Source organism: Balaenoptera ricei, chromosome 7, assembly GCF_028023285.1.
Source record: "Balaenoptera ricei isolate mBalRic1 chromosome 7, mBalRic1.hap2, whole genome shotgun sequence".
Classification (NCBI taxonomy): Eukaryota; Metazoa; Chordata; class Mammalia; order Artiodactyla; family Balaenopteridae; genus Balaenoptera; species Balaenoptera ricei.
The window spans coordinates 87,836,822-87,862,992 of record NC_082645.1 but is presented as its reverse complement, the minus strand read 5'-3'; the positions used below and the strand labels follow the sequence as shown (position 1 = coordinate 87,862,992).

At 43.4% G+C, this 26,171-nt stretch overlaps 1 protein-coding gene across 1 annotated transcript in view; it reads left to right on the top strand.

Annotated features, from left to right (window-relative positions):
• Nucleotides 1-25,031, top strand: part of LOC132368803 (aldehyde oxidase-like) — a 47,210-nt gene extending 22,179 nt beyond the window's left edge. The window contains exons 10-21 of the mRNA XM_059927534.1: nt 2,128-2,214; nt 3,056-3,247; nt 5,199-5,426; nt 10,234-10,329; nt 12,207-12,335; nt 13,036-13,110; nt 14,527-14,579; nt 15,796-15,910; nt 19,192-19,257; nt 22,309-22,497; nt 23,454-23,621; nt 24,580-25,031. Of these exons, the coding sequence (XP_059783517.1) occupies nt 2,128-2,214; nt 3,056-3,247; nt 5,199-5,426; nt 10,234-10,329; nt 12,207-12,335; nt 13,036-13,110; nt 14,527-14,579; nt 15,796-15,910; nt 19,192-19,257; nt 22,309-22,497; nt 23,454-23,621; nt 24,580-24,630 (1,449 nt within the window). The 3' untranslated portion in view covers nt 24,631-25,031. The remainder of the gene's footprint in view (nt 1-2,127; nt 2,215-3,055; nt 3,248-5,198; nt 5,427-10,233; nt 10,330-12,206; nt 12,336-13,035; nt 13,111-14,526; nt 14,580-15,795; nt 15,911-19,191; nt 19,258-22,308; nt 22,498-23,453; nt 23,622-24,579) is intronic.
• Nucleotides 25,032-26,171: the final 1,140 nt, after the last annotated feature.

Sequence of the window (26,171 nt, the reverse complement as noted above, 5' to 3'; positions counted from 1 at the left end):
TGGGTTAAGTGGCAGAACCAGGACTCAGACTTAAACTGCTGAATTCATAGCTCATGCCCTTGACTTCGGTTTGAATTTGGTTCCATTCAACAAAAATCATTAAAATAAACTTTACTTTTATTATTATTATCATTATTATTATTATTATTATTATTATTATTTTGGCTACGCCGCATGGCTTGCAGATTCTTAGTTCCCCGATCAGGGATTGAACCCGGGCCCCGGCAATGAAAGCACAGAGTCCTAACCACTGGAGCACCAGGGAATTCCCAAAATGAACTTTAATAAGTTCAGAAATATTGAATACATCTTAAAAGCAAGGAAGATATTTATTTAAAAGACCTCCAGCAACACCAAATGCTGCTGAGAATTGTGATGAAATTGGGCCCTATGAGAAAAATGTGCAGAGTCCATTACGTGCAGGCCACCAGATTTGGAGATTAGAGGATCGCTGGCTTTAGGGGAAAAGGTTTTGGTGGAAATATGAGGATGGGAGTCAGAATTCAAGAACTTATGGCAAGAATAAGAGGTCAAGAAATATGCAGTTGATTTGCTTTAGGAGGAGAAAAAAGATTGAACTGTAGTGACAGATTAAACAGGATGGCTTTTTGTGTGTTTGTTTTGCTTTTATATCTTTCTCTATCCTTTTTTTATTGTTATTATTTGTATTTGTGGCAAAATACACATAACATAAAATTTACTATCTTAACCTTTTTTTAAAAAATTTTTATTTATTTATTTATTTATGGCAGTGTTGGGTCTTCGTTTCTGTGCGAGGGCTTTCTCTAGTTGTGGCAAGTGGGGGCCACTCTTCATCGCGGTGCATGGGCCTCTCACTATCGCGGCCTCTCTTGTTGTGGAGCACAGGCTCCAGACGTGCAGGCTCAGTAGTTGTGGCTCACGGGCCTAGTTGCTCCGCGGCATGTGGGATCTTCCCAGACCAGGGCTCGAACCCGTGTCCCCTGCATTGGCAGGCAGACTCTCAACCACTGCGCCACCAGGGAAGCCCTTAACCATTTTTAAGTGTACAGTTGGGTGGCATTATTAAGTACAGTCACATTGTTGTGCAGTCATCACCATCCATCTCTGGAATTCTTTTCACCTTGCAAAACTGAAACTCTGTACCCATTAAGCAATAACTCCCCATTCCTTCCTCTCCCAACAGCCCCAGGAAACCACCATCCTACTGTCTGTCTCTGTGCATTTGACTACTTCGGGTGCCTCACATAAATAGAACCATACAGTGTTTGTCCTTTTGTGACTGACTTATTTCACTTAGCATAATGTCCACAAAGTTCATCCATGTTGTAGCATGTGTCAGAATTTTTTCCTTCCTTTTTTTTGGCTGAATAATATTCCATTGTATGTATATTCCATATTTTGTTTCTCCACTCATTTATTGATGGACACTTCAGTTGCTTCTACCCCTTGTGAATAATGCTGCTGTGAACATAGGTATACATATATCTCCCTGAGATCCTGCCTTCAATTCCTTTGGATAAATACCCAGCTGCACCATTTTACCTTCCCACCAAGAGTGCACAAGGGTTCCAGTTTCTCCACATCTGCACCAACACTTATTGTTTTGTTTCTGTTTTTTTGGTTTTTTTTTTTTTGCTATAGTAGCTATTCTAATGGATGTGAGGTGGTATCTTATGGTTTTGATTGGCATTTCCCTAATTATTAGTGATGCCGAGCAGCTTTTCATGTGCTCGTTACCCATTTTGTGTATTTTCATTGGAGAAGTGTCTATTCAAGTCCTTTGTCTACTTTTTAATCAGGTTGTTTGGGGCTTTTTGTTGTTGAGTTGCAGGAGTTCTTTATACATCCCAGATATTAACCCCTTATCAGATACATGGTTTGCAAATATTTTCTCCCATTCTCTGGATTGCCTTTTCACTCTGTTGACTGTATCCTTTGATACCGGGAAGTTTTAAATTTTGATATAGTCCAATTTATCTATTTTTCCTTTTGTTGCTTATGCTTTTGGTGTCTTATCCAAGAAATTGTCAAATCTAATGTCATAAAATTTTTCATCTCTATGTAGAGGGTTCACAAGTGACAGAGTAAACTTTAGAGAGTCTTGGTCCCCAGAACCAGTATCAAAGGTCCATTCTCTTTCCCCAGGCTGGATTCATGAACGATGGCAGAATCTTGGCCCTGGATGTGGAGCATTATAGCAATGGAGGTGCCTCCCTGGATGAGTCATTACTTGTAAGTGTTTTAATGAGCAAATTCACATTCTGGAAAGTGTTGCATAAAATTATTTAATTCCGAAAAATGTTCAATAGTTAAATAATATTTAATTATAAAAGCATAAAGATTTGCAATGCAGGGAGCAAGTAGACTCATGTTACTTACTGGTGCCCCCAGGGTGAGCGCAGAGATACTGGCTAAGTCTGCATCTGTGTGTTATCTCCGTGTTTCCCAAACTTAGAGCTCTTTTCCCAGCTGCGAGCATTAGACCTTCACCTTGACCCCACTTATGTTTTGAAATCGATAGTTCTTTGCCGTGGGGACGCCCTGTGCACTGTAAGATGTCCCTCAGGATCACTGGCCTCTATCCAGTATGTGTCAGTGGCGCAGCTACCCTCCAGACCTAACAACCCAAAATATCTCCAGACATTGGCAAACGTCCCAGGAAAGAAGAGGGGAAAATTGCCCCTGGTTGAGAACAAATGCATTAGGCCAAATACCAACATTTTTTTTCCTGTTTTTCAGGATATTTTATTCTGTAGACTGAGAGAGAGAGTCTACATTCTGTAGACTGAGAGGGCCTATGAATGCTTCAAAGGCTTTCGGAAATTTTTAAAACCTGGGGAAAAATGCATCAGCCCTAATGTGAAAATTTAAAAGTAATGATTTCAAAAAAAATTATTCAAATCTTTAAAAATCATTTTACAGTAAAAATGCATTTAATTTGAGACATGCATCAAGGTTAGCATGTTTGATGTGACGTAGGTCATTTCTGGCCTGATTTTGGTCCGAAGTCTCAGGATGGTAAAACAGGTGCAGAAGGATGAGTTCTCATCACATCAACTCTGGATTTCCCCAGATGATAGAGATGGGACTTCTGAAAATGGAAAATGCCTACAAGTTTCCCAACCTGCGCTGTCGGGCATGGGCGTGCAGAACCAACCTTCCGTCCAACACGGCTTTGCGAGGGTTTGGCTTTCCTCAGACAGGGCTGATCACCGAATCCTGTATTACGGAAGTTGCAGCCAAATGTGGGTTGTCTCCTGAGAAGGTAAAACTGAATTAGTTTCACAGACAAAAGATAGTGAATTTTAGAGGTGGGAGGGCCACTGGGGGTCTTCATGTTGAGGAATTTGTGGTCCATAGGGGCTACATGATTTGCTGGAGGTAACTCAGCTAACTAGTTAATACAGAGCAGGACTCCAGAGTTCAGGGGTCCTTGTCTTACTCGGCCTCCTTCTCAAAACTCCTGGGGCAGAGGGTATTGAGGAGTGAGCTCTGGATTCATTGTTAGTGAGAAGTCTCCATGGGTTAGAAGTATAACTGCTACTAATAAGTTCTGGCAAACCCTTCTTTCCTCTGCTTCCTTAACATCTTAGGCAGCTGTCATCTGAGTCATTTCAGTTACTAAAATGGCCTCCTCTCTGTTCTTTAAGTCTTGGTCCCAATTTCATTCATTAACAAGCTCGGTTCCCTTCCCAGGATCCTGGAGTAGAGTTAGGGTGGGCAGATGGTGTGCCCTCTGCCCCCTTCTCCCTCCCGTGAGGACCAGGGAAAGCAGACAGCATCTCCCCAGCTGACTTCTCCCAGCAAGCTCTCTGTCCTCTTCTTGGTTAGATGAAGCCACTTTGCAAGTATGTTGTCTCCGGGCTCCATTTCTGCCAGCCCTCTCAGAAATCGACAGCCCCCTGCAAGCATTAAATCTCCAACTGACCCTCAGCTGGCACCTCACGCAGCATCCCCTGAAGCCCACGCCTCTGGGCCCCGAGCTGCAGCCATCCATGGAAAGCCCCAGTCCCTGATCCATCTGCCTCCTTCCCCCCCCAGCACTAGAATTTGCGACCATAGGCAGGAGCCATCATCTTTATGTCTCTTGAACTTGGAGGGGGTGGCCTTGCCCCTCCCTTCCTGGCTGTCTCACCATGGCCTCTTTCCCAGATGTTCGGTCACATTGGTAGCACTAGGAGGAGGATCGGCTAATGACCTCCCTTCATCCCTAGAGAAGATGGAGGAGAGAGTAGCCATCCTTCAAAACACCACAGCAGGGATTTCCCTGGTGGTCCAGTGGTTAAGATCCGCACTCCCAGTGGAGGGGGTCTGGGTTCGATCCCTGGTCAGGGAACTAGGTGCCACATGCCACAACTAAAGATCCCACGTGCTGCAACTAAAGATCCCGTTTGCCACAACTAAGACCCAGCACAGCCAAATAAATAAATAAATATATTTTTTAAACCCCAAAAAACAAAAAAAACCACCTTCCCCAAAATGGCACAGCTCACTAATTTCCAGTCATCCTTTTATAATGATCTGGGACTTTTGGAGGGGGAGATGGGAAAAAGATATGTCTGTAATGACCCCTGTCAGCTTGGGGAGAGGGCTGGCCTCAACTGCTGAGAGTTTTCTCAGCTGAGAATGTGAAGTACTTGACCTTTTGTTCTCAGCTGGGCGCCTTAGTCACCAATTTCTGGGAATTCAGGAAGAATTCTACTCTGCTTCAGACATCCTGGGATAGAATCTCTTAATTGGCTTTTCCTCCTAGTTATGGGCTATATTTAAACAAACTTTCATAGTTTCCTGTTTGGAAGTGAGTGGTCTTCTCTTGCCTCAGCATCTGAAAAATCGAAATCACACGGATCATGTAGCCTGGAATTAAATTCAGCATTACCTTTCAACAGATACTCACAAGTACAACTGGAATTAAGAGTCCACAGTGTACCTGGACGGCACTGTTGAGTTATATAAGGAATATGAGGAAAGGAGTCCTTCCTCTGAACTTACACAAGAGCAGCATCGAAGGCATATAAGTGCTAACACATTTGATAGAGGCTCTGAGTAGAGGAAGAGGAAGATGTTATGTGTTGGGAAAGGCTTCAGCAAGGAGTAGATTGAACTCAGTTTGGGTTTTCTATGATGAGCAGAATTTGGCTAGGAGGACAGTGGGTGGGAGAGACTATGTCTGCCTAGTGCCCCACCAACCCTTTTGATCTCCTTCTCTTTTGTAGGTCCGAACGATAAACATGTATAAGGAAATTGATCAAACACCCTACAAACAAGACATTAATGCCAAGAACCTGATCCAGTGTTGGAAAGAATGCATGGCCATGTCTTCCTACGCCCTAAGGAAAGCAGCCGTAGAAAAATTCAACTCAGAGAATTGCTGGAAGAAGAAGGGGCTGGCAATGATCCCCCTGAAGTTTCCTGTCGGCCTTGGATCAGTTGCTGCTGGTCAGGTCAGTTCTCCAAACAGACAAATCAAAAGGTGTTGAGGAAACTTTCCATTAAGGTGGATTAGCCATATGGTTGCAATATCTAATTGTTCAACTTCCCCAAAGCTGTGCTCCGTCCAACTAGTTTTTCTCCAGAGGAGACGAGAGCTACTTTGCCCACTTCCCCAGGGTTGGTGACAAGCATTCTTGCTGGGAAATTGGGAGACCCAGCACCTCTTCCTGGCCTTGGAATTGGAACAGCTGAGTTAGCTCACTGTGGGCCCATATCACTCAAGTATAAAATAAGGATGGGGACCAATGACCCCCAAGACTCCTCTTCAGCTACTCTGATTCTGTGAGATAGAAACAGGAAATGAAATAGTAACAAGAAGCTGCAAGGCACTCGGTGCTCCTCCCCTTTTTGGTGGGTTGGGGAAAACTACATCCAGAAAAATAAATCATTTAAATATCTTTTCAAACACAATCGTAGAAGTTTTTTTTCACTTTATAGCCGTTAAAGGTATCATGGGGAGGACTGAAAATCTCTTCTTGTTGTTTACTTTCTTTAATTGATTAAATGAATTCCCTGCTTGGTTGGTAAACCTCACTTGCAGGTTCCACCTCTTCATTCTTGAGTGGAACTTACCCCGGACAGCTGGTGGTCTTTATTCTCGCTCATTGTACAGCAGGGACGTGGAAACCCTGTTCCCTATGTTCTTACGTGTCCGTATGTGTATCTATACATACATGTGGATGAGGTGACAGAGCGCTCAAAACTGTAGTCGCTCCCCTTCGCAGAGTTCACACCTTTGGCTGAACCATGAAGAGGGTACGGCAGGTGTGTGTGTTGAGCGCTGACAGAATAGGGATAAATGGGGGTGGGGCTGTGAGGAGAACTAGTGTGTAAGCCGTGTGATGGGGAGGCCAGGAAAAGCAGGCAGGAAGGTCCTTCCCCCATTTCCACACCCATCATCACCCATCTATCCTGACTCAGCCTCGATGTAATCATCAGGATGTTTTCGTGCAGCTTTGATTGTAGGTGGGTTAACGCAGAGGAGCATATAACAACACAGTGGTGATCTGATTGCAGCCTTTCTATGCCTCTCCTGTTTACGATGGCAAAACAGCACAGATGTTGTTTAGTCATCTGCCTACAATTTACTCAGATGAGAGAGTCAAGAGGCTGTGGTTGAGGAATAAAGGCAAAAACAAGGTTATTAAAAAGGAAAGGAAGGGGGAAAACTATCCCTAGAAAAGGGTTAGCGAGCAGTGACAAAACTTTGTATATAGTTTTGGGGCAAACTGATTAGCCGGCAGCCAGCAAAGAGGTCGGTCTGGGCCATCTGTCCTTGAGTACACCGACCAGGATCATGCAGAAAACAATTTCCATTGTATATGAATCTTCTGGAAATTTGGGGGCGTTAGGCTGTGGGTAGACATGGCAGGCTGTCTCTGTTCAGTGGTTGCCATTACTTAATACCTGGCCTCCACAGGACACTAGGTCTGTCCCATTTCCCTCATCAGAAATTTCTCAAAAAGTAGATAAAAATTAACGATAATTACTGAGCACCTACTATGTTGTAAGTTCTTTTAGATTTTATCTCATTCAGCCCTCAGGGCAACCTGTAAGATTTGTAACCTTATGTTAATGATGAGAAACTGAGACTCGGAGAGCTTAAATAACTTGTCCAGAGTCCCACAGCCAGTGAGAGCCGGGGCTGGTGCTAGAACGCAGGTCTCAGAGGCTCCAGAAGCTGTGCTTTGTCAGCTACATCAAGCTGCTTCCCCATAGCACCTTCTGGGGGGAACTGAGGTGGGATTCAGCTCAGCTGGGAAGAAACTAGACAACAGCCAGCAGCACAAATTCATTCTCAAAGGCTCCTGAGAAGCTCTCCCCGCCACCACCATCCCCTCCCATCCTTCCCTGGAAACCAGCTTCTGTGCTTAAAACATTTGCTTAGGACTGAATTGCAGAGTTGAATTGAGGAGTTTGAGATCAGTCAGGCTGCTTCCTGGAAGCCATACGCTGAAAGCCTCTGTTCTGAAGCAAACCAGATAGAGGGGGGAACTAGAGCACCTTCTGTGTGTACGGCCCTAGGCTGGGTGATTTGCAATTTCCCACTTGATTTAAGCCCCATCTCCCCTCTGTTGGCTGGTGTGATTCTGTTTCATAGAAGGGGGAGCTGAAGCCCACAGAGGTCCGCCCTCCTACGGAAGGACATCCAGCTAGTGAGTGGTAGAACAAGGACTTGACTTCAGGACTGTGCTCCCAACAGCTGAGGGTGTCAAACATGCCTCACCTGCGTTTTATTTAATTCCTAGACAGAGCACTGAAGTGCACACAGTATCTAATGAACGTCTGTATTCCCACTGCCTTCATACGGCACCTGGCACAGAAGAGGAATTCAACTGTTTGAATGGCTGAGACATTTTGGGAATCTGTTGGGTCAAAGCTCACATCTCACCAACACCAGCAGTCATTGCTTGAGGACTTAAATTTCACAGGCTAAGTTCCCAGTTTATATTGGAGAACTGTCTGTTCCCACGTGCCAGTTGTGCTGATTTCGTAGATGCAGCTTTGCAGAATCATCTTTTGTGGCGCTAACAATGAACCATCCGGTGGTGCCACTTAACTGAACCAAATTCGACCTTTTAAGCGGCCCAAGAAGACTGCAGCAGCACATGGGACAAGTTACTCAGCAGTCTCGGACAGAAATGCTGCCCTGGACACACAGGCAGAGCGCTGCTGCCAGTGGGGTCACACATGAAGGAAATGCACAATCCACTGTACTTGTAGTTCAATCACGTGTGCCAGCTACACATTTCACCCACAAGCAGCTTCTGAATTGCTTGCAGAGCCAAGGAGGCCAAATATAGTGTCTGCAAGCTTAAGGAGCAGATTAAGTGGCTATCCTGTTGCCAATTCATTTATCAAACTTCTATTGAGTACTTACTTCTCATGACGTACTATGTTGCTCTGCAAGGGATGCCTTAGGACATGGACTGTCCTTCCAGGGGGCTTACCTTCCAGCAGAGTACAAAGAGGTGCCGTAGAACGGAGCCCAGGAGCAGCCGCTGCAGCTGGCATCCCCTGCCGTCTGGTGCACAACCCCTGGGCAGCCCGCCCTGGGTGCTCTGTAGAGGCTGTCACTCCTTATCTTTCTTGTTTAGAGAATAAAGGACCAGGAGCACAACACAGTGTTTCCAGGACTGATATGTCAGCAGACAGTAAAACATGCTCTGCTGGATCTCCCCAAGGCACTTGGATGCGATTGTTATGGCAACGATGCCTTTCCTGAGGTTCTAAGAGTCTCCCTTGGGCTGTGAGTGTATGTGCCTTTGTCCTCAGAGGAAGTGCTCCTATGTCCCCATTTTCTCAATACATCCCTAGTTTATACCAGCTGAACAGGTAAATAGAGCCCATTTTCACTGTCAAAGTGCCTGATTTGGAATGCTAGAGGCTTCTGCTTGTCATGTGCTAGAGTAGTGTGAACCTTTGGATGCCAGTAAAGAGGCAGCTCTCCAAGTGTGGCCCATGGCCCACAGGTAGCTATAAAGGTCCTTCTGGTGGGCGAAGAATCGATCTAGGAAGGCACTCCTTTCCTGGGGCATACCTGGTGATTGACATGCAGTTCCCTTGACTTTCACTTCTGAGCAGGGTTGTTTATAAATAATCAAGTGAGTAAAGCAAGGCTTCAAAATTTTAGCTTCATTAAATGGAAATCAGCTTGTTACCAGAATTTTCTGAAGACCTGCCTTTACAAATCCTAGATTATTATGCCACTCTGCATAGAAGCTTAGATATTAAGAAACCTAGCCGATAGCTTTTAGTGACCCCTGGCTGGCCTAGACTACATCTAAGAGGCTGGCACTTCCCAGTTGAGCAGCAGTAAAGGTGTACCTTGCAGGCCCCCTGAACCACAGTGGAACCACTAGAAGCATTTTTCTCTAGGACCATATGCTGTTAATATTGCTCGTATACTGGAGACTCAAAGTGAAGACGCCAGTCACATTTTCTGCAGTCTCCTGGGATATCTCAGTCTCCTGGCCCATCTCCATACCCCCTAGTTTAGCACAAGCAGACTTGGCAAGAAGGCACATTCCTATTGACTGTAAAACATGCTTAGCTTAGAGCCTGGGTGTTTCTGACCACAGCAGCCTTTTATTCTATGTTAGCTGTTTGGTTCCTTCTGTATTTCTGTGGGAGCTGTGCAGTTAGATAAGATTACTTCCAAGTTCTCTTCGAACTCTAAAGCCCTAGAACTCTGGGCCAAGATGATTGAGGGTGGGCTTAGCTCATTTTGCAGCAAAAAAGTAATGTCTATCTGCCCCATCTTATTTGGATTTTTATTTTTGCTTCTCTATAACATACCTACAACTATGGGGATAAGTGTTCATGTAAACAAGTCTTCCTTCTTCCCCAAACTATCTATACTTAACTTTGCATTTAAAACGGACACCCTCTCCCCCAAAAAACCCAAATCCAGATTATTGTTCCACCCTGGGTCGGGGGGATCCTTGAAGGTACCAGTGCACTGAGCTGTTCTACTGAGGAAACAGCGTAAGCAGCATAATCCTGCCCCAGACTCACAGCCGTCCAGCGACAAGCTGGCCTCTTGTGGGATGATCATGAGGCAACACCTGTCCCTGCCTTGCCCTGGCTCTGCTCAGTGCTCTCAGGGCAATGGGGAAAGGGTCTGTGTTTATTTTGGCACATGTGGAAAGGAGGGAGGAGGGGATGCCTTACAGGGAAAAGGTTTTCTAATTGACAAGATATGTGATAATGTCAATCAAAAAGATCGTGGCAACTGTTTTCATCTTTTTTGCTTAGGCTGCTGCCCTGGTTCACATTTATCTAGATGGGTCTGTGCTGGTGACTCATGGTGGAATTGAAATGGGGCAGGGGGTCCACACTAAAATGATTCAGGTAAGAATGCAAATAATTGGATTAAGTCGGATGTGTGCGTGTAGATATGTGTATGAGAGAGAAACTTGGAGTGTACATTTTCTGTTCCACAATAAAAAGGATAGGAGACTTTAGCTTTGACTACTTCAACTGCTAAGCTATTCACAGAAACTGGGTAAACAAGCCAGTTTTGTAACTGACCCTCCTAAAAGAATGTGGTAGAATAGCCTCTGGTTGTCTTATTGCTAAAGAAAGTTGTATGGTCATTTGCTGCTTTCCTTTGGATATATTAACAAGTGTGTTGTCTTCTTTGAACCCTTGCTGGGCAATAAAAAGATTTAGAAATTCTGATGTATTGCATTATTTCTTGCCCTTTTTATAGTAAGGACTCTGAACAACTGATAGTATAAAACACATTTGATATTTCTAACCAAACTACCAGTTTTCTTTTCGCTCAATTATTTTAGAATAAGTTTTAGCTACTGTTTCTATTTTGCTAATTATTGTAATATTACAGATTATAAAACATTTGAAAGGCAAACATTATTTTAGAAAACGCTGCACAATTCCACCACTTGGCAATAATCACTGTTTTGGGGGTCTCTCTATTTTGACTTTTTTTCTTTTTCAAAAAATCACTAGCATTCTGTTTATATAATTTTGTATCCTGGATTTTCACCTATCCTTATAGAGAGTGACCATTTCCTCCTGTCATTAAGAATTCTTTACAATCATGATTTTTAATGCTGCATGTATATGTCTGTATAATTTATTTAGCCATCCCCAATTGTTGAACACTTCAGTGAACATTTTTGTCCATAAACCTGTGATCAAACCAATGATTTTTTTAAAAAATAAATTCCAGGAATGGAATTACTGGGTCACAGAATATATCTTAAGTCACTTGACACATGTTACCAAATTGTTTTCCAGAAAGTATCCATCACATTACATCACTACCCAACACTGTACGTTATGGATTGTTTTAAAAAAAATCTTAGATAATTTAATAGAGGAAAATATCTCATTATTGCTTTAATTTGCACTTTTCTGATCATAGAGGTGCTGAATATATGTTTTATTTCATGTTATCACTCACTTGAGAATTGTGTGGTCATACCTGTCCCCCTTTCTGGGGTGAGACTTCCGTGTTTTCCTTATTGGGCCACCAGAAGCCTTTCTGTTCTAAGCCTATGCGCTTTGTGTAGGCAGTCTTCTGAAAGCCAGTGATGGGGAGGGCTCTGTATGCCTTATGCCCCTGTCGTAATTGTGGACAAACTCAACTAAGCCATACTGCTAGCAGGAAAGAGAATGTGGAACCAGCTGAGATTAGTAGTATGATTTTTCCCCATCATTAAACACAAAGGAAGAACCTAGCAGCCAGCTAAGTCCTTATGTTGGCCAGTGGCACTGGCACCATGTACTTCTGGGATCTCCAGTTGGTGCAGCTGCTTTAACAAAGCCATTGTCCTTTCTCAGAAATGCTCTCTTCCTGGAGCATCTCCGGAAATGTGGATAAGGCATCTCCTCTCTGATGAAGTCAGATTTGCTAGAATTTGGCAGAGTGCAGAGGTAGGAGAGGCCTTGAAGGTGTTGATTTCATGATGATGAAAACATGAAACATTTCTTCCTGCCTTGGCTTGGGGCCTCACCTCCTCTTCCTGGTGCTAGTGCACAAAAGAAAGTCAAAGAACAAGAAAGTGTGCTCAGGGCTTGGGGGGCCAGACTAGCTACAGGGTCTTAGACAAGAGGAACTTCTTGTGGCTGGAAGAATTCGTGGTCCTGCCGCTTGTTCCAGTTGGGCATGGGTGTGTTCCACACACATGCTACCATGTGCTAACAGCACGGGTCTATGACTAACCAAAGAAAAGTGAAAGAAGATCTCTTCCAAAATCCAGGTGGCCAGTCGTGAATTAAGGATGCCATTGTCCAACATCCACCTTCGGGGAACAAGCACAGAAATCGTCCCTAATGCAAACATCTCTGGAGGTTCCGTGGTGGCTGATCTCAATGGGTTGGCAGTAAAGGTAAAAATTGTTGCAGTGGCACCCAAATCATGAACCCCATCAAGGCTGGAGCTCAGAAGATGCTGCAAATCAATCCAGCTCTTGTCTCCTTCCCACACCCTCTTGGGGAAAACTGCGCCTTCCCCCAGTCGGGGGCTCAGTCAGTGTCCAGGACTGGCCAATCTCCCGAGCGGGAGATGCCACCTCCTTTCTCCCTCACTCCTGACAGCTCACTGGTCCCCAAGCCCTATGAGTTCTACTCAGAAATGTCTCTTTCCAGTTCCAGGTTGCAGTACCACGGCTGCTTTGGTTCAAACTCGTGCCTCTTGTCAGGGCCATCGCAAGGCTCTGTCTGTCCACCCCAGTTTCATTGCCTTTCACTGTGGCTTCCTGCAGCCAGGGAAAGCTTTCCCACAAAATAAATCTGACCATGCTGTGCTTAAAAACCGGTGGTTTATCAACAGTTTTTCTCTTAAGTCCTGACCGCTTAGCAGGGCTTACAAGGCCCCCATCCCAGGCGGTCTGTCTTTAAGACCAGCTCATGCTTCATCCCCACCCTCATGAGACCTTTCACACCACCTCTTACGGGGTTGGTGTCTTCCTTCTCCGTGTACCATGAGCCTCTTAAATAAGCCTATACAACAGCACATAATAGTGTGTTTTTGTAATTGTTGTTCGCCTGACATTATGGTCATAATTTTAACTAAAAAATAATCCGTAGGATGCTTGTCAAACTCTTCTAAAACGCCTTGAATCCATCATCAGCAAGAATCCTGGAGGCACTTGGAAGGACTGGGTGAGAATCACTGTTACTTTGTTTTGTATGTTAGGGGAAAAAAGGAGAGAGGAGAATGAGATGTGTGAATCAAATATCAGTAGAAAGGGCACATTAAAAGGTACTGCAGTTACATCATGATCAATAGAGGCCTTTGGCTCTCGGCATGTGGAAATATTATCACAGCATGATGGAGGAACTCCTACATCTGGGACAATTCTCTATTAGAGAAAAGATGGTTCTTGTGTCCAGAACTCTTGTTTTAATCAAGAATTAATTAATGTTTCTTCCTAAGGAATCTAGGTATTTTCTAGATAATAGCAGTCCATCTATTTGTTCCTTTTTGGGGGTTCCCCTGTTGCTAAAATTGGAAGATAACACTAGAATCCTGTTATAAAAGTAAAAATCATATAAGCACTCTTTTAGACAGAGGAAACCAAGCCATTTGGGTATATATTCAGCAAGTAGTAGGCACTAAATGGAATAGAAATATTCAACTGCTTCCTTTCATCTACCTAAAATCTAATTGGATGAGAAGACACACATTCTAAAGTCAACTAGGAAACTTTTCAGAGTCACAGCTTCTAAAGTACCAGATGGTGTGGAAAGGATACCCACTGAAGGCTGACAGTTCTAGGATGTCAAGTCATATTAAAGCACTGGTCTGGAGGAAATAACATTGGAGAGTCTTCCTTAGAAATGGTTCCTGCTATTCCATAGAGTTAGGATTCATTCCATAGTTCATATTTATAGGAGCTCTCAATCCTTTCTGGGCATATTTATTTCTGCCCTTTGCCCAGTGCTTCCTGGGAGACTCTGGTTGGAGAAAGATGGAGAGAGATGCAGTGCAAGAGAGTCGGTCCTCCACCATCAAAAAATGGTGCCATTCAGCCCAGTTTCTTCTGTAATGGTTGCACTTCTCACATTTTTCTTTCTCAGACTTGGGAACATCATTTTGTATCTTAGTCAACTGTGTACACTGCAGAGTCAGGAGAACTTTTGGTATAAATGGTACAATTCAGCAAGATTGTACCCCTCTCCTAAGTCTGTTGTGGATACATGATATTAAAATTAAGTGTCTGACCACCCATTTTTTCCTGAAATGTTCTGTGTTAATAGGCTAAGTCTTTCCAGGTGACTGAGTGAAATTCTTCATAAGCAGAACATGTGTTGCCCACAATAGTCCAATCTATAAGTGTAACATACCATGGGAGTCATTTATTATGATGATATGCATTGAACAAATGCTATGCCTACAAGCAGTGAACTATAAATGCCTATAGAGATGGAAAATGCTGAAAGGAATAAATTAAACTTGGTCCTTCCTAGTTATTACTACTGATCACTTTATTTAACAGAGTAAAATTAATATTGAAGTCTCGAGTGATTCTTACTTTAAACATCTTTATTGCATCACGTTGTATTCTTCTTTCCCAGGCACAGGCTGCTTTTGATGAAAGCATTAGTCTTTCAGCTACTGGATACTTCAGGTAAATAGTCCTTTCAATCGCATGCTATGGAAAATAGCAGCGGTATCTTGAGGGGAAGTTTCATTTCTGTTTGACACTTTGGCAAAAAATGATTTTGTACCTTGTGTTAACCCACTGTTATAAAGAACATTTAGGCGCTACTTAATCCAAATTTCCAGAAAGCCTGGGAAAAAATAGACACACAAATAAAATACAACTGAATCGATGATTCAAATCATACTGGGAAGTACTAGAGGGTTCCCTGGGGGTTAGTGCTTGGAACCCACAACAGTGGTTGACCTTTTGTTGAAAACTCAGTGTGTCCCTTAAGTTAGGAAGTGAAGGGAAAGGGATGCAAATTAAACCCATAATAAGATAAATACCATTTCACACCTTCTAGATTGGCAAAATATAAGAATTTGACAATAACTATGTGTTGTCAAGATGTGGAACAACTAGAACTCAGGCACTTTAGAAAAGAATCTATCAATTTATCTAGTTATTTTAATGGAGAGTGGAAGCCATCAGAGAACAGAGTGATATAGAGAGTCATACCTGATTTTGTCTCTTTGCCACTTGTCAAGGGAGTCCCAGGCTATCAGGAATTGGCTATCAGGAATAAGCCCCTCCAGACTGGGCAGAGCAGAGGAGAGAAGGGTAGAAAGTACTGGCAAGCTGCTGGCCTATGCTTCTCTTCTACCATGGCATTTGTTTGGTATTCTTAAAGAACAGTTAGGAACAGAGCAGGCCATGGTGCCTGATGGAGCAACCAGAGTAGTGGCACAGAATGAGAGCCAAGGGGCCTGATCCCTCGCACAGAAGGCTGAATCCTAGAGCCAGCAAGACAGGTGAACTGGCAAGCGTGCACCTTTGATGTAGTGTTTGGTGTAAAATCCAGGTGGAATCCCCCAAATCTGATGACGATAGGATTACATGACCCAATATTAGCCAAAAGCAATAGGATATCCATATAGTCAGCATAATGAGTCAGTGGTAGGGAGTGGTTTCATGGTTTTACCAGGCAAAGCAAGTTTAATAAGAAAGAAGTAAGTATTTATTTATTCAGCAGACTTATTGCATGTATTATGTGCTACACATCATTGTGCATGTGCACTCCTCTGGTTTGCTGTGCATACAAATTGAGCACAGCTCTTAACGGGTCTGTTTAATCGTTGTGGTCTGCAATTAGGGGACTTGATCACTTAACAACGCTCCTCAAGAATTCTGTTTCCTCCAGGGGTTATGAGTCGAACATGAACTGGGAGACGGGCGAAGGCCATCCTTTCGAATACTTTGTTTATGGAGCTGCCTGTTCCGAGGTTGAGATAGACTGTCTGACAGGTGCTCATAAGGTCAGTACCAATTGGGAAGGTCTTCAAGTTGAACTCTAGATACATCTATTTTCCACATATTCCATCTGTCTGAGCACCAGAGAGGCACCATGTGATCGGCCTAAGGATAATTTGTCTGTTTTACCAAGGAAAATAGAAGCTCAGCAATCGCCTCGGTGTTTTATGTGGAAAACAACTGGCAGCCTCTCTTCTTTATTTCCCCTGCTCTTTCAAATGGAATCAGGAAAAAAAATCACTTCAAGGAAGAAACACAGCCTACAGGGGGCTTCAAGGAAGAAACACAGCCTACAGGGGGCTTTGATGTAGAAACACAGCCTACAGGGGGCTTCCTCTTGCATGAAATGCCATCATATGGCATTCTTGAAGGATTTCATAAGCATCCACAATCTGCTAACAAGCACCAAGGGCCAGCCCAGGGGAGCTAGTGGGCAGCTTTTGATATCTTTGGTCCAGCTAGGTCCTGCTTTTTAGATAGTTTAAGAGCATCCTTATGCTTTTAAGGAATGCTATGAGGAGATGTGCACACAGATTCTCACACACACACACACACACACACACACACACATGCTCCTGCTTCAAGGACTCAGAGTTTCTCCTCTTGTAGCTGGGCCTTTGAGGGTAAATGAAGCCCCTTGCCACTATCAATAACAATAAATGATCATCGATGGATTAAATGGGACTGTGATACCCTCACAACTGTCATGTGATAATCTGCCCAAAACCTACCCAGAGGCAAGCTCTAGTTCTTGATATTTCCAAACATCCTTTGTGACTGCATCTTGGATTGTGATCAAATATAAATTTTCATTTAATATGTCTCCAGCCTGTATGTTTTTAAACTGTAGTCAGCCTAATCTTTGAAATTATATACACCCTTATTGAACCTACACCTTTATTGAATCTGCCCATTCAAGTATCTAGCTCGTCTGGATTCTGATTCAAACCAGATTACTTTTGGGGAAACTTGGACTGGGGCAAGACAATGAGCACTCTAAGCATGCTTTTCATGCTACGGTAGCTGTCCTGTGTTAGGGAGTTCAGTAGAAAGTTCTCTCATGCTAACTGATTCCTACATCCCCCCTCCCTCGAAGAAAATGTTGGTGAAGACTTAATCATTTGGGTTTCCTTGTGTCTTACATATGCCTTGGTCTTGTTAAGATCTAAGAACAGGGTAATAATTAGCCTTGGTATGAAATGTTAAGGTGTGCTCTTATAATTTATTGAACAATCTTTTTTTAATATAAATTTATTTATTTATTTATTTTTGGCTGTGTTGGGTCATAGTTGCTGTGCACGGGCTTCCTCTAGTTGCAGCGAGCGGGGACTACTCTTTCATTGCAGTGCGCAGCCTTCTCATGGCAGAGGCTTCTCTTGTTGCGGAGCACGGGCTCTAGGTGCAAGGGCTTCAGTAGTTGTGGCATGCGGCCTCAGTAGTTGTGGCTCGTGGGCTTTAGAGCGCAGGCTCAGTAGTTATGGTGCACGGGCTTAGTTGCTCGGTGGCATGTGGGATCTTCCCGGACCAGGGCTCAAACCTGTGTCCTCTGCATTGGCAGGCGGATTCTTAACCACTGCGCCACCAGGGAAGCCCAACTGAACAATCTTAAGAGATGCATGAAACAGCCTTATCAGATGTCTTCATCAAAGCTAGATCTGAGGCTCAGGTTAGGTATCACCCCAAGGCAAAAGGCCGTAATGTGACATCCCACTAAGGGACCTCCCTGTGGCCTGTTTTTCAGAAATTCTCTTCATATTGATGGAATTGCTTTAACAGACATTTATTAGCTGATACCATTTCTAAGGGTCAGGAACCTGGGAGTGGCTTATTGGGGTGATTCTGGCTTGTGTTTCCTCATGAGGTTACCGCCAAGCTGTCGGCCAGGGTTGCAGTCATCTCAAGGCTCAATGGCAGCTGGAGAATCCGATTCCAAGCTGCATTGCGTGGTTGTTGGCAGGAAGCTTCAGTTTCTCACTGGCTGTTGGCCAGAGGTCTCCATTCCTCACCACATGGACCTCTCCATAGGATGTTTCAGTGTCCTCAGGATGTGAAAGCTGGTTCCCCATGAGGGATTGGTCCAAAGGAAGAGGAGAGAGAGAGAGTATGTGTGATTAAGATAGAACCCAAGACAGAAGCCACAGTCAACCTAATCTCGGAGTGATGAACTATTACTTCTGCCATATCCTACTGATCACACAAACCACCCCTGGTAGAGTGTGGGAGCGGGCTGCATGAGGACGTGAATACGGGGAGGTGGGGGTCATCGAGGGCCATCGTGGAGTCTGGTTGCCACAGCCTAAAACAGCGCTATCAAATGACAGTGCAGACAGCAGTAAGTCCACAGCCTTGAAAGCAAAAGCTTCACTAACACTGCAGAATTGAGAGCACCCCTGCTCACCTCCATTTGAGGCCACTGGTCTCCTAGAAGAGGCCACCAGCCTTGCTAACTGGTGTGGAAGAGAAATTTACATTTCACTGTGTCTTTAAATAAGAGGGGTGGGTGCCTGAAGTTTTATTATAGTTAAACATTCTAGATCACTATCTAATTTACTTAAGAAAAATGCTAGATGAAAGTCCCAGATCAAATAAGGAAATTCTTGGGTTTCCTTTGTTCCATTAATAATTATAAGTAGAATCTGTCATGACAAAGACCATATGTCACATAAAAGAAGGTACAGACCTGCAGGGGAGCAAAGGTGTCACCACCAGCCTGGCTGGGCCTGCTGTCGTTCTCCTCATTTGTAGGTTATCAGAGAACTTTTGGTCACCAAAGTTGTAACGTTAGATTTAATCTCTGCTCTGCTCTAAAAATGAAAAATGTAAAATAGCAGATAACAGATTTTTTGCTGATGTACCCTGAGTTCTTGATTCAGTAACTATCACCCAGCCAGTTGGACTCTGAATGTGGGGTTGTGTGGTAGCCACAAAGTTTTGCAACAAGGATCAAGAGGGCCAGAGACATTTCCTGTTTTCTGTGGCATATGGTCTATTTGTTGTAGTGGATTAAACTGAATATGTTACATCACTCAGCTGGAATCAAAGTCAAGTAAATATTTTTCTCTCCTATTGTTTCCAAGAAAAATAAATCACTGATTAAGCTGGTTGAGTATTTATATAACTTTGAAAGTTATACATAATAAACTTTGTTGCTTCTTTCTCCTGAAATATAATGTGGCCCAAAGATAGGTTCTTTTCCAATGCCATCCTGACAGGAACTGCTTCTCGACGTTGTCTCCCCAAGTTGTATTCATTAAACTAAACGTTTTTACTTTTTTTTAATAACTAGAACATCAGAACAGACATTGTCATGGATGTTGGCTGCAGTATAAATCCGGCCCTTGACATAGGCCAGGTATGTGGAACTGACTTTCCTGACTCCCTATTTGTAAAAGTCAGAACTTCTGGGGGATCTGCCAGGAACACATCCCGCTGGCTTATTCACCATCTTCTTATTCTATCCCTTTATTCAGAATCTTTTGTTCAGGACAGCCACGGAACTCAAATCTCTTAGTGCTTAAAAAAGGGAAGGGAACAAAGGTGTTTCAGGTAGCTTTTGAAAAAACATACAGTCTGTGACTGGGGAGCTTGAATGAGCAGGACTAAGCCTAGAGGTGAAAAGTGAGCCCCATACCTGTGGGCTGGAAGTAGAATGCAGTGCTTAGTGCTGAATCTTGGGGAGATGATGAGCTCTGGCTTCAGGGTGTTTAATGTTGGGTTGAGATTGCAAACGTCAAATAGTTACAGCAGCAACTGTTGATGGGTAGCTTATTTTGCCCACAGACATTTTAAAATTTAAATTTGAAATAATTAACAAGATTGAAAAATCACAAGCTGTTTTACATGAATTTTCAAATGGCTAGCATCTCTTGGAAACACAGAAAATTTGCCAACACCGGAGCTCCGTTTCCACGAGGAAAAGTTGATTGGCTGCTTCTTTAGAGAGTCACATGCTCTCTGGAAGCTTCACTCACTTTCTTTACCCGCCTCAGCCCCAGTGGGCCATTCAGCTCCCTACTCGCAATGGAGCGTATAGTCTTAGGGACTCTCCAATTAGGACATTGACTGGAGAATGGGAAGAATGTATGGGTTGGAGAAGTCAAAGCAGGCTTCTGGGAGGAAGTGGTGTGGACCGGGTAGTCAAAGAATGAGCAGGAAGAGGTGTTCCGGGTGGGAGGAGAGTGGAGGAAATCAACCTAAAGAAAGAGCTAAGATCCTGCACACCTTGTGTTCATGGCTGGCAGTGAGGAGAGGCTGGTGGCCGCGCTCACCCACGTCCCAGGAGCAGGACGTGAGGCTGGAGGTAGGGAGCAAAAGAGGGCCGGGTTGGTGGAAGCCTCCAAAGACAGGCACCTCGCTTAGCGGGTGGAGGGGACTTGGCCCGGGGAGCAGTCTGGAGTGTTAGGAAGCTTCCTCTAACATCGTGGTAGAGAAGAACATCTCTGCTAATAGATAGAAGTGAGGATGGAGATGGGTGGAGAAAATATGGCCACAGGAAGGAAAGAAAGGAAGAAGAGACTCAGAAATCAGAAGTCTGTGTGGAAAGGTAATTTTGTCCACGTGCTGACATCTAAGAACCGGAGCATTTTAAAGCTGTAAAGGAAGCTAAGCAAGCACACGGTTCAAACTCTTCCTGTTACAGGCGAGGAAACTGAGTCCAGAGGTGTGAGGCCAGCAGGCTCGTGAGTGAGGAGTGGCATGAGCTGCTAAGGTTCCAGAGCCCCGAGAGCCTTTCCTGGGGTGCTGGGGTCTGTGGCCAACCAGGCAGAGAGCGTTTCATCTGCCCTGTAGGCAGAAGAAGTCAGGTCATTTGGGCTACGGGCTCTCTGAGGGTTCTTCCAGAGCTGCAATTTTAATGCCAGGCTGAGATTCGAATGCAAGTCCTTTGAGTGAACTTAGCGCTAAGATGTTCAGACATGCTTCGAGGTGAACTTGTAAGTAAACATTTGCAGACATACTCCAAGACATGCTGAAAACCCCCTTCAACTGCATTTTTTTTTAACATCTTTATTGGAGTATAATTGCTTTACAATGGTGTGTTAGTTTCTGCTTTATAACAAAGTGAATCAGTTATACATATACATATGTTTCCATATCTCTTCCCTCTTGCATCTCCCTCCCTCCCGCCCTCCCTATCCCACACCTCTAGGTGGTCACAAAGCACAGAGCTGATCTCCCTGTGCTATGCGGCTGCTTCCCACTAGCTATCTATTTTACGTTTGGTAGTGTATATATGTCCATGCCACTCTCTCTCTTTGTCACATCTTACCCTTCCCCCTCCCCATATCCTCAAGTCCATTCTCTAGTAGGTCTGTGTCTTTATTCCCCTCTTGCCACTAGGTTCTTCATGACCTTTTTTTTTTTTTCTTAGCTTCCATATATATGTGTTAGCATACTGTATTTGTTTTTCTCTTTCTGACTTACTTCACTCTGTATGACAGACTCTAACTCCATCCACCTCACTACAAATAACTCCATTTCGTTTCTTTTTATGGCTGAGTAATATTCCATTGTATATATGTGCCACATCTTCTTTATCCATTCATCCGATGATGGACACTTAGGTTGCTTCCATGTCCTGGCTATTGTAAATAGAGCTGCAATGAACATTTTGGTACATGACTCTTTTTGAATTATGGTTTTCTCAGGGTATATGCCCAGTAGTGGGATTGCTGGGTCGTATGGTAGTTCTATTTTTAGTTTTTTAAGGAACCTCCATACTGTTCTCCATAGTGGCTGTATCAGTTTACATTCCCACCAACAGTGCAAGAGGGTTCCCTTTTCTCCACACCCTCTCCAGCATTTATTGTTTCTAGATTTTTTGATGATGGCCATTCTGACCGGTGTGAGATGATACCTCATTGTAGTTTTGATTTGCATTTCTCTAATGATTAATGACGTTGAGCATTCTTTCATGTGTCTGTTGGCCATCTGTATATCTTCTTTGGAGAAATGTCTATTTAGGTCTTCTGCCCATTTTTGGATTGGGTTGTTTGTTTTTTTGTTATTGAGCTGCATGAGCTGCTTGTAAATCTTGGAGATTAATCCTTTGTCAGTTGCTTCATTTGCAAATATTTTCTCCCATTCTGAGGGTTGTCTTTTGGTCTTGTTTATGGTTTCCTTTGCTGTGCAAAAGCTTTTAAGTTTCATTAGGTCCCATTTGTTTATTTGTGTTTTTATTTCCATTTCTCTAGGAGCTGGGTCAAAAAGGATCTTGCTGTGATTTATGTCATATAGTTTCTGCCCATTTTTGGATTGGGTTGTTTGTTTTTTTGTTACTGAGCTGCATGAGCTGCTTGTAAATCCAACTGCATTTTTAAAATTCAGACTACTAGCAAGAAGGTGAAATGTTACTGTTGACTGTCTTTTCTCATATATGGAATTTTTTTTTTTTTTTTTGCCTCAGATTGAAGGTGCATTTATTCAAGGCATGGGACTTTATACAATAGAGGAACTGAATTATTCTCCTCAGGGGGTCCTGTACACTCGGGGCCCAAACCAATATAAGATCCCTGCCATCTGTGACATCCCCACGGAGTTGCACGTTTCTTTGTTGCCTCCGTCTCAAAACTCAAATACCCTGTATTCGTCTAAGGTAAGCTGTGCCCTATGAATAAATGCATGTTTACGTGATATCTGTGCCAGGAGGGAGGGGCTACATTCATCTCTTGGTTGTTTGGGGGTTTTGACAGTATTGTAGGGGAAAAAAGCCCTGTTAAACATTTTTTTTTTTTGGCGACCATGTGGCTTACAGGATCTCAGTTCCCCAACCAGTGATTGAACCTGTGCCCCCCGCAGTGGAACACGGAGTACTAAACACTGGACCACCAGGGAATTCCCAAAACATTTTAATTTTAAAGTAATTTAACAACATTATACAATTTTAAAAAAATACTCCAAATCGTGGAGACCAACACAAACTACTATTTTTTTTTTTTTAAAGAAATTCGCGTTCTTTTATTTATTTATTTATTTATTTATGACTGTGTTGAGTCTTCGTTTCTGTGCGAGGGCTTTCTCTAGTTGCGGCAAGTGGGGACCACTCTTCATCGCGGTGCGCGGGCCTCTCACCATCGCGGCCTCTCTTATTGTGGAGCACAGGCTCCAGACGCGCAGGCTCAGTAATTGTGGCTCACGGGCCCAGTTGCTCCGTGGCATGTGGGATCTTCCCAGACCAGGGCTCGAACCCGTGTCCCCTGCATTGGCAGGCAGATTCTCAACCACTGCGCCACCAGGGAAGCCCCACAAACTACTATTACCATCAGGTTGTCTGATTTTTCATCTTCGTGCCAGCAATCATCTTCATGACTATATCTGCTTTCTCCATTTGGGATCATTTCCTTAGGCTGGAATCCTAAGAATGGGAATACTGGGTTAAAATAGTGACTTAGCTTTTTAAAGGAAAAAGTTGTACATGTAATATTTAATATTTTATGTACCCGTACATGCACATATGTACCTATAGATGCACATATACATAATACACATATGTATATATATACAGAGAGAGAAAGAGAGAGTCATAATCTAGTTGACTTGTTTCCCTTCCAGGGTCTGGGAGAGTCTGGGGTGTTCCTGGGGTGTTCGGTGTTTTTCGCCATCCAGGACGCGGTAAGTGCAGCACGACAGGAGAGAGGACTGTTTGGACCGTTGAAGCTCAATAGTCCACTGACCCCAGAGAAGATTAGAATGGCCTGTGAAGACAAGTTCACAAAAATGGTAGGTTCTGCTCATACAAGTCTGAATTTTTTTTTCCCCTGTCCTTGTGGTTAAGTTTCATTGACCCACCATGGTGGTTTTCCACGGAAGAAAAGATGACAGGAATCCTGAAGACATTTGAGCAGGAGAGCAGCCTGCCTGCAGTGGGGCTCAGTTCTACACCACTAAAAAAGAAAGGTTCATTCTTCATTTCTTCATTCAGCAATTGCATATTCCTCCTTAGTTTTGTTCCCTTCCCAGGACACATTAGTCAGGGATAAAGTTCAGGAACTGTGCCCTGAACCCAAGAATCCCAGGCCAAGAATCTGGGCCACCTCCACAATCTAACTTCCTCGGAAGGAAGTTTAGAGGACAAACTAAACTTCCTTCCAAACCACTGGGAGTATGTGCCATTCCTGATCTGAACCTCAAAGTAGGACAGGCCCTTTCCCAACCCCCAGCAGCAGGAATCCCTCCTGCAGACCACGCCCCCTCCTGCCACGCCCCGCCTCCGGCTGAGCAAACGACTCAGCTCTCCTTGGGCGTTTCCAGTGGGATTTTTCATTGTGGGAGGAGGTCACGCCATTCACAGTGACCCCTCTGACTGTAAACAAGTTACTCCTTATACTGAGGGGAGAGCCCCCTCCTATACCTCCTCTCATGATGGCTCTTCACGTTACCCCTTATAGCTCTTCCTAAACCCCACGAATCGCCGCTTCACTCTGGAGAAGCACAGAGGCTGATTCCACCTTTCCTTTGTCCCTCTTCAAGCATGAGATGACTCTCATAGCTGTCCTGCCCCGCCCGACCCTTGGTCTTCTCCTGGATTCCTCCACGTTTCTCATACTGTCGTGGCCAGACCTCTCATTGTCCTGGTCACCCTCTGGGTGGTTTTTATCCTATTTTATAGTCTGCTATTTGTCACACGTCACAAACATTTTCCAAGTTGCAAACATCCAAACTTGTCCTTTTATTCCAGATTCCAAGAGATGAACCTGGATCCTATGTTCCTTGGAGTGTACCCATATGAATCAAATACAAACCTCTGGCGAAGATGGGGTGGCTCTTCCAACAAAGCAATCTATCCAGTCTCAATGCTCTAGGATGATGGGTCTGAAAGACAAATTTTCATAGTTCAGAAATCATTTCACAGAGTATTGCTTTTATAGGATGCTGATTTTAAATGTTCCATTTGGAATTTGGTAGATATGCTTAAGCAATTTAGAAATCATATTTTAAATGGCATAAATGCTAACTGGTTTCCTCTAGAATGGTATTCTTTATTATTCTGTCCCTTAAATCCATCCAGCTGAATGGAATGGAAGATGATGGTTTGTATGTGATTCATAGTTGGCTTGTATCCACCAACAGAAATTATACTGTCTAGTGAAAGGCAATTTTCTAAATAACTTTATTAGTATGAACTGTAAAGTTGTCATTTTCTCATTTGTCCCCATCTGCTATCACCCTCTTTTTCTTGTCAGAATGGATCTAGGCGCTATGTGTAAAGAGTCTGTAGCACCAAAGAAAAAACCAGATAAATTGAACTTAATCAAAACTAGAAACTTTTGTGCTTCAAAAGAGACTATGAGAAATTGAAAAGACAAACCACAGAAAAGGAGAAAATATTGAAAATATTTGCAAATCATATGTCTGATAAAGATCTAGTGTGCAGAATATATTTTAAAACTCTTACAACTCAACAATAAAGAGATAAATAACCCAATTTTTAAATGGGCAAAGGAATTAAATAGACATTTCTCCAAAGACATCTAGATGGCCAATAAGCACATGAAAAGATGCTCAAACTCATTAGTCATGAAGAAAATGCAAATCAAAACCACAGTGAGATATCATTTCACACCCACTAGGATGGCTATAATCAAAATGATGGACAATAAATAGTAAGTGCTGGCAAGAATGTGAAGCAATTGGAACCCTTATCCATTGCTGGGGAGAATGAAAATGGTGCAGGTCCTCTGGAAAACAGTTTGGCAGTTCCTCAGAAAGTTAAACATGTAGTTATCATATGACCACTCCTACATATATACCCAAGAGAATTGAAAACGTATGTTCACACAAAAACTTGTACACAAAGGTTCATAGCATTATTCATAATAGCCCAAACTGGAAACAGCCCAACTCTATAAACTGATATATGTGGTATATCCATATAAGGGAATATTATTGAGCCATACAACGAATGAAGTACTGATACATGCTACAACATGGATGAACCTTGACAACATTATCTGAGTGAAAGTAGCCAGGCACAAAAGGCCACATATTGTATGATTCCATCTATGAAATGTCCAGAATAGGCAAATTCATAGAGACAGAGAGTAGATTAATGGTTGCCAGGCCCTGAGGGGAAAAGGGAATGGGACAGTGATGGCTAATGGGTGCGGGGTTTCTTTTCAGGCTGATGACAATGTTCTGGGATTGGATAGTGGTGACGGTTGTACAACCTGTGTGTATACTAAAAACCACTGAATTATACACACTTTAAAAGAGTGAATGTTATGGTATGTGAGAAACAGAAAACCTGGAAAAGAGTGAGAAGTTGTGAGA